The sequence below is a fragment of the Rhodnius prolixus genome, unplaced genomic scaffold (assembly GCF_049639745.1).
Source record: "Rhodnius prolixus isolate KJV_2025 unplaced genomic scaffold, Rpr scaffold_2, whole genome shotgun sequence".
NCBI classification, from domain to species: Eukaryota; Metazoa; Arthropoda; class Insecta; order Hemiptera; family Reduviidae; genus Rhodnius; species Rhodnius prolixus.
Genome location: NW_027411592.1, coordinates 20,050,435 through 20,066,998, shown reverse-complemented (window position 1 = coordinate 20,066,998; position 16,564 = coordinate 20,050,435). Strand labels below are relative to the sequence as shown.

Genomic DNA, 16,564 nt, shown 5'->3' with positions numbered 1-16,564 from the left:
AATATGGTTTTACCATGTTTTTAGACGAAGTATTTAGTTCAAACAGCCTTCTTCTCATAAGTGTTTCATATTTGTTTGATCTAAAAAAATACTCCTAAAAATTGCATTAAAATGTGTTCAGAGACGTTCAGCAGTACCTGTGAAAGCAATTTTCAGTTATTATCGACCTGCAATAGCCAGTAAAAACTCGTACAAAAGAGGAAGTTACTCGACCCTTCCCTTGTAATAGTAGTTAATGGGTAACTAAACTAACTGGGAAAATTGCTTTTGCTAAAACGGAAGAGAAATCATTATGCCAATTTTATTCATAGTTTTTAACTATTTTTGGCAAGCTTTAAACCTAGGGGCTAGGTCCATCTTTAAAGTTACGAAACATTTTTATCAGACAAGGTTAAATGTTACATAATTTTATAAAATACATTGTATGTCATCAAATAAGTAAAATTTTATATTTTTCGCCTAATCGATTCATTGTCCCTAAATTAGCAATAATTAATCTTGTCTTTTAAATGAATTTGCTTTTTATAAGGTAACATATTTACCAGAAGCTATCAACGCTTTGAGAATATTTTAAAAGCGATTTTTTGGAAAACCTCCAGCGCTTTTCTTTTAAATTGGTTTACCAATTGTATATGTATATAACTTTTATTAGGAACATTTTTCCCGGAAAATCCGATTAAGGCGCTCCTTGGGAGGTCGTGATTAGGATTCTTTCTTAAGTAATTTATGTATATAGTACTGCATTATTATGTGTACAATATTAGTACGAATTAATTATGTAACTAAGTTTCCAAATTTGTTGATGAGAAGTGCCACTTTACAGAATATATTTTTCTTTTTTTAGATTCATTTGCAAACAGCTCTCACGATTTTATTTAAACTTTGACTTCAATCCTTCGTACTATATACTTTCCGGTAATCAATAAATTAGAACCTTAAAATAATGGTTAAAGAAAGTTTGTGATGTTCATACAGAATGTATTAATTTTTTTAAGAGACTAAAATACTAATAAACTAAAATAAAAACTTTATTTTTGATTGCTTAAGAAGTCAAAAACTCAAGGATTAAATAATTAAAAATCATAGTTATTAAGGCATTTGCATTTTTTTTGTTTTTCATTGCAATTTTTTTTTTTAACATTATCTAAATAATTAGGGAGCATTTTTTTTATGCAAGTAATTGTTAATCAAAATAAAAATCGGTGTCAATCATTTATCTGCTCCAATTAATAATTACTATTCATTCATTCAAATCAATCCAAAAAAAAATTTATAGCTTTTAAAGAACGTATTTATTTTTATCGTGCAATCTCAGATCATCATTAATTTTTTTTTCCTTTGGACGTATTAATGCACACTGACATTTATTGGGATTTGTACCAATTATAAGGATGGTCTGTTCTTAACCCTAAAATACTAGTATTCCCTAACTCCGACACTTAAGACAGTACAAAGTAAAAGCAAAGCAAAAGTAAAAGTAAACTTTTCGTTAGTCACGTAGAAAAGAGCGTCAACCATCTGTACTGTCCGTATGTTTGTAGGTTTGGCTGAACCCGACAGTTCTAATCCACATAAGTTTGAGGATAGTACTGTACTCGTATATTAAACGTTTCAGTCTGTAGGCAAATTGGAGCATCCTCCAAGTAGTCTGTAAAGAAGTTTTGCACGTTTTGTCGTGGCTTATCTTTTAAGTCGTATGTGGGTTCCACGTGAGTCGTTTGTCTATAAACAGCCGAAGGTAGCGAACCAGATTTCTTAAATGTTAAATTTAGAACAAAAATATAAATGATTTTTTTTTATTAAAACTGTCCGGTAGGACAGTTGTATAAGAGTTGATCATCAAATAAAATATTAAATCTAATTTTTTTCAAGTACTTTTTGGTTTGTTATTTGTGTGAATCTGACCATACTCAATTTTTTTTTTTTTTATAGCATTTCTTAATATGAGTATATTTTTAATTAACCTGACGCTATCAACAACTTAAAAGACTCATGGACGGCAGATCAAAACTCTCTCTACTGGACAAAAAAAAGACTGATTTAAACTTTTACTTCAAAACCTATCTTGGCGTATTGAATACAGCTGTGGGGTTCAACCTTAAGAGACAGTGGCCTCGTGATGTCTTCTCAAGTGAAGAGAGTTACTAATAGTCTAATGTTTTGGAGTGTTACCACAGGGAAACCTCTCCATTCGTTTGTATCTACCATTCACTTCTTTTACTTGTAGCACCAACGCGCTGATTGCAGCAAAAATAAACGCAAAAAAATAACCTGAAGATCTTAATATTCTTAGAAATAGACTTTGGATTTAAATTGGACAAGAATTTTATGAAAATAACTGCTTCTCATCTTTCTTAGACAGAAAATGATCACACTTTGTAAGGTTGAAAACTCTTAAGAAACATTGTGAGGTTGATGCATAAGAACACCGGCTCTTCGCGGTGTATTAATGAAGTATGAGTAGCACAGTCTACTGCATTTCTATCACAATAACAGACATTCTAACCCTGGTGTATTATTTCAACTTTTTCATTGAGGCTATTGAAAACTATTTTCGACCTGATATTTGCGTTATTCTAATCGCCAGTCGCGATTACTTTCGAAACAGAGCTTTCATTCGATCGTACTTCGGGTACATTGCTCCAGCCGAGTAATGCGTTTTGATTGATATCTCTGAAAATTAATTTAGAGAACCAACGAAGATATAAAAGATGTTTATTATAAATTGTATTTGTTATTATTACCAAGGTTTAATAATCTTTGCTAGCGAAATGATTACTTTATATTGTCTAGAAAAATCAAACGAAAATCTTTTGGGATGCCATATAGAAATCAAACATACAAACAAATTGTAGATTTGATAGTAGATTAAAACGTCATGATTAAAAAACTTATTTGTTATTTTTTTAATTTAAAGCTAAAGCTTTTTCTGGCCTATATATTTAAAAGTGAAAACAAGTTTAGCGATTATCAGACAGTTGGTTTTTCTGCAAATTGCAAAAAACTTTCTTTACTGAACCAGCTTTTTAATGGGTGGTGAGGAGCTATTAGATTTGCTTCCAAATGTGTAAGTTTAAAAGAGAAAAAAAGTAAAGTAAGTCTTGTTATCATTGTGTCAGTGGGTTATCATGGAGGGTGTTTTAATTTACGATATCAATAGTTTAGGCAGTTGCTATCGTTCAATCGTTTATTGTAAATCAATCATAGTATGGAACTGCCAACACTTTTATTAATTTTAATATCAACTTTGTTAATAATTTATTTTATTTTCAATTCTGTAGTTTTGAAACAGAAATTACCTCCAGGTGAGTTATACATTTTTTAAATTTGTTCAATTTACAAGCCCTTTCTGTATAACAATACAACAATTGCTTTGAGCACTGAAGAAGCGTGTTGGCCTGATCGGCATGTCTGGTGTAATTCGTCCCCAAGGTTGTCTCTGTACTACGTCCTTTTCAGTCCCTTGTGTGTGTATGGCGCTAACGTTGTTGTTAAGTTGGAGATTAAAGAATTATGGTATAGTGTTAGTAGTTATTGAAAACTACTTCATTTGGTTTTGATTACGTTGGTCTCGCAGGATATGTTTAGGTCAGCGGGTAAGGTGAGATTTGACATAGAATGGCGCGTCAGTAATTTTGATTGAAACGACTGTATTTTGTGTTGGCAGAATTGCAAGTATCCATTAAGGTCGAATATTGTTTATTATATTAATATCATGTAGAGTTTGTCATATTATCCGTCCAGCAATCGTAATTGACAAAATCTATTGTTCAAAGCTTGCCTTTTAAGTTTAGAGTGAGAGTTCCAGTTTCAGGTCTAAATAATATCCGAGAAAGCAATTCTCTGGAAGTGAAGTAAACGTTGGACTTAGTTGGATGGATGTTAAATATAACTTCTTTTTTTTTATTAATAAAATTTAGCAACTTACTTTTATTGTCACGTACTTGTAGCCTACAAGTTGTCACAACATCATTAACAATATTTTTTATTATTTGTCTATCGAGTTACAAATGTTTGATTGCTCTCGGTTGGTTCATATATTGTTATCTAATTTTTCTTCATGAAGCTTTTACATGAAATACAATCAGCCTTGCTCATATCTACAATTTGTTCCCTATCTTCCTATTAAACGGTTGTTTGATTATTAATCGAAGATACAAAAACATTACTGTTTTATTAATCAATGTTCAGTTCTAATTAAATATTTATTGCATTTTATTCTTCAATAAGTAAAAAATCTTGTAAAGTGCCTTCTCGAAACTTTCCTGGCCAGATACTCTTCCCCCCAAAAATGTCGTCATGCAACCTTTAATGCTTATTACTAATTAATAATAACCAAAATTACATGTATGTTTTACAGACATTGCCATCTATATTACTCCTTATTCATACATCGTACATGTTTATATTTACTGATTTAGGAACCGAGTCTCACAATTCTTCCCTTCATCATAATCTTAAATTTCTTCCGTTGTACTTCAGAATAATAAGCTTAGTAACAAACATTAAAAAGAAGTCAAAAAACTTTAGTAGAAGGCTAATTTCTTGGCCTTAGATACATATGTACGTATTTTATTAGAAACTGTAGTATTTCACTCAAACTTAAAAATTAAGCAAACTTTTTTCTTTTCTTTGGTAGAACTGGAGAATATCTCCTAAGTAATGGGTAGATGGCCTGGTAGGGTTTATTGGGATGAGCTCCGCTGGACCTTGAGCGTATTTAAATGCTTGCCTTTGGTCTAATGGTTATATTATGTAAGCCCAATCACTCCTGAGCCATGCTACTTGTTCGGAGGGGTATTCAACCCCTTTGTGAAAGAAAAGTAGCTGACATTTTCTTTTCTTTTTTTAAAGAATGAGCATGGAACATTTAGGAAAACCTTTAGAGAGGAAAAGAATTAGCACAGAGGTAATGCACAAAGACGGTTATCTCAGGGTTTGTGGCCTCATTATTACTATTAGCATTACACGACACAGTAGTTTCGATGCCTTATAAATAAACCAAAAGAGCCCTATTTTGAGACAAGTGCTATTAGGATGCGGTAATGCGTTCTGGAGAAGGAGTAGTTTTGAAGCCAGCAATATCCTTCCTATGAAAACTAAATTCTGTTTAAACTGGAAATGAGATTTTATTAAAAGACTATGTTCTAAAGAAATAAGTAAACTTGAAATCAATATTCGCTTACTCTCTATTTCATGCTGACAGAAAAATTTAAGTTCAAAAATTAAGTCCAGAACTTATTTCTTAAAGGTTGATACCACTTTGATAAGTGGGATCTTTTGGGAAAAGACTGTTCTTGATTGGGCAAAGAAATAATTTCGAGTGGAAAGAGTGATTAAATCTTCCGCTGTACCTTGTCACATTAGTGTGTCTGTAAGTCTAATATAAATAAATATATTTCTTTTATTCACAAAATTAAATAGGTACATAAAGTTCAAACTGATGTTCTTTACGAAATTGGATATAATCTGAATGATTCACTCATATTGTTATTCTTTTTTATGCCGTGGATTTATTTTTAGAGTTTTTTAAACTTCCTTAGAGATAATAGTGTATTTCGGGAATTTCATTTAAAAAGCTACTTCAAATAGAGCTAAAAATGTTTTGTGTCCATTCTCTGAGAAGAGTAGGCAGAGACAGTTATTATTTTAAGGGCAACAGAACGATGAACTGTGACCTATACTTTTTTCTATTACATTTTTTGCTGAACAAATGCAAGATAAGATTCATTACATTTTACAATGCTAAAGTAATATCTTCATGCTAAATTGTTTTTTTTTTTTCTCGTATTTCTTACAATTAATATGTATGCATGTAATTTATAAATAATTATAGTATTAGAAAAAGGAAATATATTCATTACTGTGCATAACTTCAATTAAACCTAAATTGAAGAAAAACATCTATATGATTTTTCTGTAAATATCAGGTTTCAACTCGTAGATTTTCTTAAGCTTCAAATTTGTAAAACATCTCTATTTATATTATACATTTTGTAAAAGCGCACACTGAAAGGACACTTCTGACTGGAGGGAAGAATACTCGTAACCCCCACACAAACAGCGTGTCCCAGAAGACCTATAAAATGAAATTCCATATTAATTTGCAATATTTTGTTTTTGTTTTTATTATTATTTGTATTATTGATTTGCAATTTTTTAAGGTAATTACCTAGAAACATGATTCAAATAAAAGCTGATGTTGACTGACGGTGAAAGTAACTTCAAGTTTGTAAAGAATCGTTAGGGAATTTCCGAGTAAATTTGAAAAAAAAGTTATAAAACCATTCAGTAAGGTGAGAGAGATATTTATTTGCAAAGTCATCTACCCCAGATGTCACAAAGAAATTTAAAATTTTTCCTTCTTTTAATTTAGCATTTGTAACAAGAGATTCCACAAGCAAACGGTTTTTAAATACAAATTTTTTGGACTCAAGGATCCCTCACGTGTATTTCCATGAAATCTGTAATATAATTATATTACAATTAAATGGATTTTTTTTTTTATTAGTTTTTCAATCACGCCCGTAATTTTTTTCTAAACTGGTTTCATGCTTTAACCAATAATTGCACATCAATACAAACAGTAATAAAAACAAAAAAAAATTGCATATAAACCTAACGATTTTACTAATTACTTAATCTGATAAATCGCGCTGAAAAGAAGTTATTAAAGTAGAGTAAAAAGTGTAGAGAACTAAAGAATATGCAAAAAATTAGATATTATCATGTTTATATCGCAGGGTATTCTTTTCAATGATAATGAAGTGAATCTAAATAATCAGTAGAAATAATATTCGAGGCCATTCGCTAGTATTGAACTTAACCATGAGCAAATACCAAATGCGCAAAAGTTTCTGAATGAATATGATTTTTTTCCAAGATGGTTTTTCGTATTAATTGAACTTATTGTATTAAATATTAATGGAAACCTAATTATTGTATTAATAGGAATAAGCTACAATCGAGAAAAAAAATCAATTATTTTCTCAAAAAAGGTAAATAAATAAAACAGTGCTGGAGGCAAGTTAGATCGAGAAACTCAAATTTTTGGGAGATAATATTTTTCAAAGGTCCCAAAGGTGATTGTAATTGTATAGAAACAGTTATGGTATTTTTAATGATCGGACAACTGGAAGTTACTCTATACTGAATTTAATAAATTTTTCAATTGATAATATTTTCCCAAAAATGTTATTATAAAATTAAACTTTTAAGCTAGAAACATTTACTTGGGAAAAATTAATGTAAGAGTACTCCTTAGCGAAAAAGATAGTCGGATCATTTTAAAAGGCCATTTAATGGCAATAGTGGCACTTATCATCTATTAATAAGCAATAATATGTTAGAAAAATTTCACTTTTAAATATAATAGGCTGAAAAAGTACTATTTCAGTAAATACACTTTGTTTTGTTTCATAGCGTCTTTTTAGAAAATCGTTCCATTGATTTGAGACGAATAATATTGAATATTGATGAAGATGAAATTCTGGCACGATTTTATATTAAATGATTTTATATTTGTAAACAACTAGGTTTGTACTCAACTTTTTACATGTTTCTTTTATAGGTCCAACTTGTTTTCCGATTATTGGATGCAGTTACATTGTAAAGAAGTATAGCATCAAATACGGAGGATTTTCTAAAGCTTTAACTGAATTATGTAAAGTGTACAAAACTGACATACTCGGCTTAAGACTAGGTGGGTCGTACACGGTAGTATTTCAAGCAGACAATCATATAAAAGAAGTTTTTTTAAAAGATGAGTTTCTAGGACGACCGAAAAATTTCTTTATATATCTAAGATCAATGTGCACAAATAAAGGTATTTATCTTGTTTATTGACCTACTATAATATATGGTACAGAGTTATATAATTTTGGGTTTAATCACCTTCTCTTCCTACTTGTATCTTAACATTGCCAAACCTAATCAAATAAATTATGTAATCAGATCTTCTTAGTTGAAGAGCTGTCCAATATTAACTGGCCTTTCCAAAAGGCTAAATAAATATTGCAAATTTTGTAAGGCCCTCTAGAGCAGGGTTTTTATCAATTTTTTGTTTTCCCCAACCATGGACCCTTGTGTCTTTTTAGAGGCCCCACTATTCTAAGCGAGCGTACCCAGAATCTCCTCTCTAGACTCTTACTCTTTATTTCGTTTTTGGGACGTTAAATCCTGTACAAAATAGTGTTGAGCGGCACATGCACTGCAGTAAATCATTTTAATTTAGCAAAAACGCAGTAAATATAATCGAAAAAAAAATTAATAAGTGAAGAATGATAACAAAAGTGATTTCTTCTAGATAATAAATAAAAATTCATAATCATATAAATAAATAGGAATAACCTTCAATGGTAAATGCACCAAACGTTTATGTGTACAGAAACAACTACAAAATATTTATAGAATTGTAAAAACAAAAAAAAATTCTGATAAACTTATTCAACTTGTATTAACTATCTTGAAAAAACTATTGAATTAACTATCCATATAATCTGGATGACATCTTGTGAAATGTTTAAAGTGCAAAGCACAAATTAAATGGAGAACCCGTCAATTTACTTTTGTAGCATAATTTTGTCATATGCAGCAAGCATGAATTTAAAAATGTGAATCATATCCTCTATAGCATCAGGGTCACTGCATTGATAACAGTCATTGTTTTGATTTGATTCAAAAGTTGCATTTTGACTTCGAATCGTTCTTCTATAAAGGTGCCACTAATTGTCCACCTGATCAAAGAAGACAGTGTTGGGCAGTTTCAATTGAGCCATGATTGACCTACTTATGGCTTCACAAACTTAGATCCCTTTTTACTAGCTGATACCTAAAATCGCCTTGATTAATCCCTCTTGCGAGATTAATAAAATTACTTTAACTTTTTCAATACGCAATTTTTCCATCCGTACTTATATTCTTCTTTTTCATCAAGCTTTCTTACGCTTCATTAAACGCATATAGAGCATTTTACACTTCTACAGTCCGTTCGAGGTTGAATCACACTCGACTGTACACGACCTGAATGTAAAGAAGAAAAGATCCTCAGATATCCACTTAATTTTTAAATGTTACTCAGCAGACAAAAAAAGGGCTGTATTCTCTGGCATATAACATATAGCAGCTCACTAATTTTCAACTGATACTTGCACAAACAAGTTTTAGGAAACAAAATTAAAATCAATCAAATAAATAATGTTAAAGTTTAAAATATTAAACAGTAAACTGACTAATTTGCGTTGTCAAAAAGAAAGAAAACTAACTAATGAAAAAATTAATAAATATATACAATTTTTTGTTTTGATGGATTTTGATTGTATTAACTTTGTAGGAATCACGATGACAGATGGATTCCTGTGGCATGAACAAAGAACATTTGCTATGAAACATCTGCAAAATCTCGGATTTGGTAAAGAAATTATGGAAAAACTAATGCAAGAAGAAATACAAGTAATTGAAATATATTTTTTTTAATAATTCCTCTGATCTTATTCAATTGTGCATATTTCTCTAATCTTGTTTCTTAAATTGTTTTAAATGAAATTTTGAGGAGGAAAAATAACTTGTTGCAATCTGGCGCTACCTATAAACTTAAATAAATTTTACTGACTGATTGAAAAATTTAAGAAGCAAAAATATCTCCAGTAAATATGATTTCAATTTGGTTTCAGAAATTTATAAACTCAGTTCAAAAGGATGGCTTGAAACTAGGTATTAAACTAGCAGTTTCAAGATGTGTTCTTAACGTACTGTGGACATTGGTAGCAGGATTCAAGATTAACACTGAAGAAATAGATGAATTGCTCACTTTAATGCATAAAAGAACAAAGGCATTTGATTTAGCAGGAGGTACTATTTCACAGTTTTCTTGGATTAGATTCATTGCACCGGAATCTTCAGGATATAATTTAATTAATCAATTAAATTATAAATTGAAAAATATTATAAGTGTAAGTATAGTTTACCTATTTATTTATATTTGGGTAATGTCCACTTCTCATGTTGCACTTTGTTGAAATCTACATAGTAGGTAACTGAATCAAAATTTAAGTAGATATATAAGAGTTAATAGAAGTAGACTCTAATAAATATAAAAATATTGAATTTAAGTGTGCATAAAGTTCCAAAAATCATATAAAAATTAGAATGTTTAATATAAATTGTTTACTAATTCGTTTTAAGAGTGAAAGAAAATAAAATAGAAATAGAAATGAAATTGGAATGAAAGTTTTATTTATTATTGATTTTTTTATTTTCATTTAAAGAGGGCAATAGAAGAACATAAAGCAACATACAGTAAACACACAACAAGAGATTATATTGACGCTTTTCTTCATGAAATGTACGGAGCACAGGATAAGCATACAACATTCACAGGTCAATAACCAAGATAGTTAATAACCGTTCGTAATTTTCAGATACTAGTCTTTTATAACTTTCTCTTCTAATCTGGTCATATCAAATTTTTGAAGTTTACGTTTTCACTTGGAAATATCGGTTTTGATGCCTCCTTTGTCAAATAAATGAATATGAATAACAAAATATCCCAAAAATGAAAATCGTTGGATGCAAAAACTTGTTACTTAGATCAGGACCAACCTGTAAATTATCTAACAAATGCCCTCACCGTGAGCTGTAAGAAACTTCTAGGAAGAGAAAATCTAACTTTATACATTACTGGGCGCTAGAACAGTGAGATTTATTTGACTAATTTTTCTAATCAAATTGGTTTTAGGTCATTCTGAAAGGGGTAGGTACCTTCTAGGTCTCATTTCGTGTAATTTGCAATTTAAAATCTGGGTAAAGTTAACAAAAAATAAATATGTTATAAAAGACAACGTTTAAAAAAACATTATGTGGAAATTAGAACCTAAAGAAGTGAGGTAGTAAGAGAAAGCCTTGAAAGAATTCAAACCCAATTTGTTTTAATTTAAAAAGTTTATAAAATACTGTTGAAAATAAAAAGAAAACGCACTGCAAAATGAATGATATTTATAATTTCAATTAACTGCTATTCTTCAAAAGAAATTACATGACTTATATTCAGTCATTTTTTGGTTTAGGTCAAACTCCCTGCAAGTCCAGGAAAACAGGGGGTATCTCGAGTGCATGAGACTTTTTTTTTAATGTTTTGTTATAATTTAATAATAATTAACAAATAAGAAATTATCTTCTGCTTAAATAAAAAATTGATTCATTTAATTTTTCAGATGATCAATTGATTATGGGATGTCTGGACTTCTTTATTGCTGGATCAGAAACAACAAGTACAAGTATTATCTTTCTTTTGCTTCACATGATTCGATCTCCTGATATTCAAGAAAAAGTGTACGAAGAGATAAGTAGCATATTAAAACCAGGGCAAATATCGTCATTGTCACACAGGGACCAGTAAGTATTCTGAGATTTTTTTTTTCTTAATTTTTTGAAATCTCAGTTATTTACATTTAACATTTTTTTCAATATAACAAAAATCATAAATTTTGCTAAATTGTTTAGCTAAATAAATAAGTGAGCCAAGTTGGGCTATTGAGCTCATTGGGAAACTCTTAATCAAACCAGCCTCATAATGTGTGCCAGATTTGTTAGAAACGTCTTTGATTTCAAGATCTTTAAAATCTCTAATTATGATTCCTCAAAAGTGGTTTATCTGTAGCCCTTTAGATGGTAATTCAAGTATAACCATCCTCTGCCAGAAGGATACAAAGAGTGATGCTAGAGCGAAGTTAGGAGGTCCTCCTTGGAGATACTATTAGCATGAAGTTCTAGCACTTTTCTTTGCAGGAAGTGGGGTAGCCGCTTTTTCAGAAATATAGCCATCTTCAGGGCTATCCCTGTGACTTTCCCAGCCCAACTCCACGACCAATTTAGAATCAATATTTCTTCTTCGGGACCGTTAATGATATTTAATCCAGATCCTGAAGATGACCGTAAATAATTTCGAAAAATTAACGCTGATTTATTGATGTATAGTTCCAAATTATGACAAACAGATCTCACATATAATATAAAAATACATACACATAAATACATATAAAACACACTCAGAGCTTGGAATTCAAGAACCCACAAGCAACTTTAGCTCATCTTAGGCTCCACGTTACACTTTTACATTGTTCATTTTAAGAAGTCTATACTCTAATAAAAACAGTGAAGCTATAGGCTCCATAACAGTTCTTTTACGTCACTGTGGTTTTCCGTCGTAACTATTCAACTAAAACGTTTTCGCCATAACACAGCTAAAATAATGACGTAAGAAAATCTAGACAACTTTCCGTACTTTCACTGTGAAGTCAGAGGAGGCTTATTATGTGAAGAGAAATCTATTAATTGTCAATAATGATTATTGTAGGATGCCGTATGTAAAAGCTGTTATGCTAGAGAATGAGAGAATGACACCTGTCGCACCAATCGCAGGGCCGAGAAGAGTTTTGAAAGATATATCTATAGGAGGTTATACACTTAAAAAGGTAACTTTTATTTGTGATTCAATTTTAAGATCAGTAACTTTCAAATAATGACGAAACAAATGTTCAATGTGACATACTATATAAGTGACTCATAATGGAAATGTTTTTTTTATTACTTTTTTTTCAATAGTTTCTATCAGATTTATCGCTGTTATAAGCTCATCGCAAAATTTCTTGGCAGTTTAGTAGTGATTGTTTAAAATAAACGAGATATATTGTCTTAATTCTTACTTGTTTCGCATTCACCATCCCTATAATAATGGAATTTTAATAATACTGCAAGTCCGAAAGCATTTTTTTTCTGGCTCTAAATTTTTTTTACGGTAATCCACAATTATATTAATAATAATTTTAAAATAATGAAATTTTAGAATACTACAGTTTTATTAAATATCATGGCTTCTGCTAATGATGAAAATAAATGGAAAGATCCTGCTGTGTTCTCACCATCAAGATTTCTGAAAAATAACTTTCAAGTGGAGAAAGAAAAACTTCTTACGTTTGGAAGAGGTGCGTTTATGTTTTTAGTTTTAATCTTTTTTTCTTTGCGTTTTAATCAATATTCAATCTCTTATTTAATCCAAAATTGGTTTAAAACGGAAGTGGACTAGCCAATCTTCAGAAATTTTGGCGCCCCTGCAGAGTTTTTTAATCCCTACCAACACAATACCTATGAGGCACACAAATGACGTAGATGTGTGCAATCGCTTGGGTTTAGCGAATCCGCTAACAAGTTGTAACATCCCCCTCCACACACATCGTTCATATTTTACACTTCACTGGCCTAAGATCTAGTCTTATTAAAGTTAGTAAAATTTGTGTTTAAAACAAAAATTTTCTTTGAAAACTCAATATAAAAAATTTTGAAGTAGTGTTATTCGCAATAGTGTTCTCAATAATTAAATTTGTAAAAGAGTTAGATTTAAAGGTGAACTCATTGCGACACTAGCATTGCAGTTGGTGTTGCCAAGATTTATTGATAATTTGATTAGGTCCACAGGTGAATAATATCGCTGATTTTCTCAGCTGTAGCATGCATGTTTTTTGTACTCCTGACTTCCATGCGTCATCAGAGGTTGATTAATAAGTTTGTTTTTAGTAGAAAATTGGACTAAGTTTCTGACTCACACAACTCTAGCTGATTATGATGCAGTTTCATTAACTATTGTTGCAGTCGAGTTGAATAGAGAAGCCAAGGTTTTTTATTCATAGGCAATTTCAAATTTAACCACCGAATATGTACTTTTACAATTTCAGTCAAAAGATGTAGCATAGCACGGATACTTTAAAGTTAATTTTATTTTGCCAACAGTAGTTCCCAGGTTTTCCACTAGATCGCATGGTGCCCTCGTTTCTTCATACACTTCATCGACTTGCAGTTGTTCCATAATCTATTTTAGTACAATATTCCAGGCTTTTTCTTTTTAGCTACTATGCCATCCGTCTGAGAAATGATTAAATGAGATGGCTATTAATTAATCTCTGATTTTGGGTGAAAGACCAAAATCGGTTAGGTATACAAAAACATGCATGTGATTGGACAGATAAAATCTGCGAAGACACAAACTTCTTAGTGGTAAATTCTTCTGGCTGATGTTTCTCCCAGAAACACAATTTTTATTAATCAGTCTTCGAGTCTCTAAAATATTACCGAAGTTATTTATAAAAATGTTATGGGTTGAGCGATAGCGATTATGTTTGGAAAACACTATAAAATATCTTGGATGTTGCAGTTGAATTTTTGAAAATAAATTACTTTAAGAATTTCGTAAGCTATACTTCTGGACAGGATAACAAATTAAAGCAATGATTAAGATGTTTAATCAAATTTTTTAATTGTAACTAATAAAAGTAATTTTGATATTTATTACAATTATATTATATGATAATTATTTACATTTGCAATTAAAATAAAAATGTTTTATAGGGAAACGTCGATGTCCCGGCGAGAAATTAGCCAAAGGATTTATATTTTTGTTTTTTTCAAGTCTCTTGAATAATTTTAAAATAAAAAATTCCGACGACAATTCAATACCATCATTACAATGTCTACCTGGAATAGTGCCAACTCCTTTACCTTTTGAATTAACATTTACACCGAGGCGTACATCAGTTACAGAATTCAACCCTATTATATTGAAGAACGGGTAAGTATTAGAAATTAAACAAGAATTTATTGTTTGTATAGAAATGGTTTATTAGACAATTGTTTTCTTGCTTTTGCCAATATTTGGGTACACTTTATTCCATGCATTCTATTTGAAAAGAGAAGCTAAGGTTGATTATTCCTTGGCAGCTTGTTCTTTAGCCAGCTGTTACTTCTAAAATTTCACTGAAGAAGTGCTTGGTTGAAGAATAGGGAGTGGATATGCTATCAGCAGGGTTTTTATAGAAGTAGAAATACTTAATCTTATAACATAATAGTTGTTTATGTACTCATCTTAAATTTTTTTTTTTTTTTTTTGTATCAGTGCTTACACTAATAATTAATAATAGTGCTTACACTAAATAATTTTTCAGAGATGCAATTAATAAAAACGGAGAAATAAAACGTGTACTGGCGTTACCATAGGAAGTTCCTTGAATAACAAAGAAGTGAATAATGGAGGGTTATCTACTAGAAATGTTTTGTAATCTTTAAACGGAAATCTGTTTTATGTATTATTTATTTCAAAAAAAATGTATCGTACTTTAACTATTCAATCATGCAAAATATATGATGCACTAAGTAGACGCTGATGGCGATTCTTCTATCAACTCTATCATAGTCAACAATTTCTTGGAATCTAGTGTACAAGATCAATTCACTTCTGCGAAGTCTACCTCTCACATTTCATCATCATCATCATGGGCGCTACAACTCATTGCTGAGTCCTGGCCTCCTCAATCAGTCTCGTCCATGTTTGTCTCTCTTGTGCAGCCGTCCTCCAATTAGCTACCCGCAAAATGGCTCGACAATCTTCACTAACGCAGTCCTCCCATCGTAGCCTGGGCCTGCCTACCCGCCTAACTCTATCAGGTCGCGCCAGCATCAACTTTTTAGGCAGTTCATCATTGTTCATTCTGGCCACGTGTCCTGCCCATCTAAGCCGACCCAACTTGATCCATTTAACAATATCTATCTCCTTGTAGAGGGTGGCTAACTCTGCGTTCGTCCGCCTTCTCCATTCGCCATCGTCGGAACGAACTGGTCCGTAGATGCGTCGGAGAATTTTGCGCTCGAACACTAACAATTTGTTCTCATCCGCTCTGGTGAGACACCATGCTTCTGAGCAGTAGGTAAGGACGGGACGGATTATAGTTTTGTAGAGTAGGCACCTCTCACATTTACTGAGGCAAACTTTTCGTAATTATATTTTTAACATTACACATCAATAACTTTACTTTACTTAATTAAAAAAGTGAAACAATCTAATGGCTATTATGTCATGCGTCCTACTACTTGATCAGGAATTGTGTACGGATGGTGCAGAATAAATTTGTTCTATACTAAATTGTATCTATTATGTTTATGATATCGCATACTGAATAATAAATTGTTGAATAAATATAGATGTCTTTATTTGTTATAAATAGCTGTTTTGTTATAATACTGTTATAATAATTTAGTTATAATACTAACAAGTCTTTAAAATGTATTTGTATTTGTATTTACCTATATGTACTTATATTTACGCCATTATGTTTAACTTATGGAATGCATTTATTTTAAAAAATAATGACATCAAAAAGTTATATCCTCAAATTATATTGTTTCAAAGTAATTTGCTTCCTATTAGAGCTCAGAACTGAGTCCTTAAAATATTTTTGAAAACAGAACTGCTAAAAGAGACCCCAACGAGTGTCTTTATAGTCTTTTAAACTGAAAATCTTTACTCTTTCTTGGTCACTCCAGACTTATATGTGTAATGATTGTCTTGATACTTTATGTGTTTTTTTTTTTATAAAAGAGTTTCTCTCAGGTAAAAAATGAAAATTAGTTCTTATTGGATTACTGTGTAAAATAGAACTTTAGCTTTAATACGAACACTACTCTACTGTGGTTAAAATTGAATTTTGGTTTTATTTACTCATGTAGCCTGATTATAAAGTTA

General features: G+C 30.8%; 1 protein-coding gene across 4 annotated transcripts; it reads left to right on the top strand.

Moving 5' to 3' along the window:
- Nucleotides 1–3,155: 3,155 nt before the first annotated feature.
- On the top strand, nt 3,156–15,138 carry LOC141449243 (probable cytochrome P450 305a1). 4 transcript variants are annotated; one of them, XM_074118472.1, is made up of 10 exons: nt 3,156–3,305; nt 7,571–7,825; nt 9,332–9,450; nt 9,672–9,950; nt 10,266–10,377; nt 11,211–11,391; nt 12,353–12,470; nt 12,842–12,980; nt 14,398–14,617; nt 14,991–15,138. In XM_074118472.1, the coding sequence occupies exons 1-10, from the start codon at nt 3,209–3,211 to the stop codon at nt 15,040–15,042; spliced, it is 1,572 nt and encodes a 523-aa protein (XP_073974573.1). In that variant the 5' UTR covers nt 3,156–3,208; the 3' UTR covers nt 15,043–15,138. The 4 variants fall into 4 exon arrangements, with proteins under 4 accessions (XP_073974573.1, XP_073974575.1, XP_073974574.1 ...); XM_074118474.1 differs by lacking the exon at nt 3,156–3,305 and adding an exon at nt 3,463–3,601; XM_074118473.1 differs by lacking the exon at nt 3,156–3,305 and adding an exon at nt 3,566–3,596.
- The last annotated feature ends 1,426 nt before the right edge of the window (nt 15,139–16,564 follow it).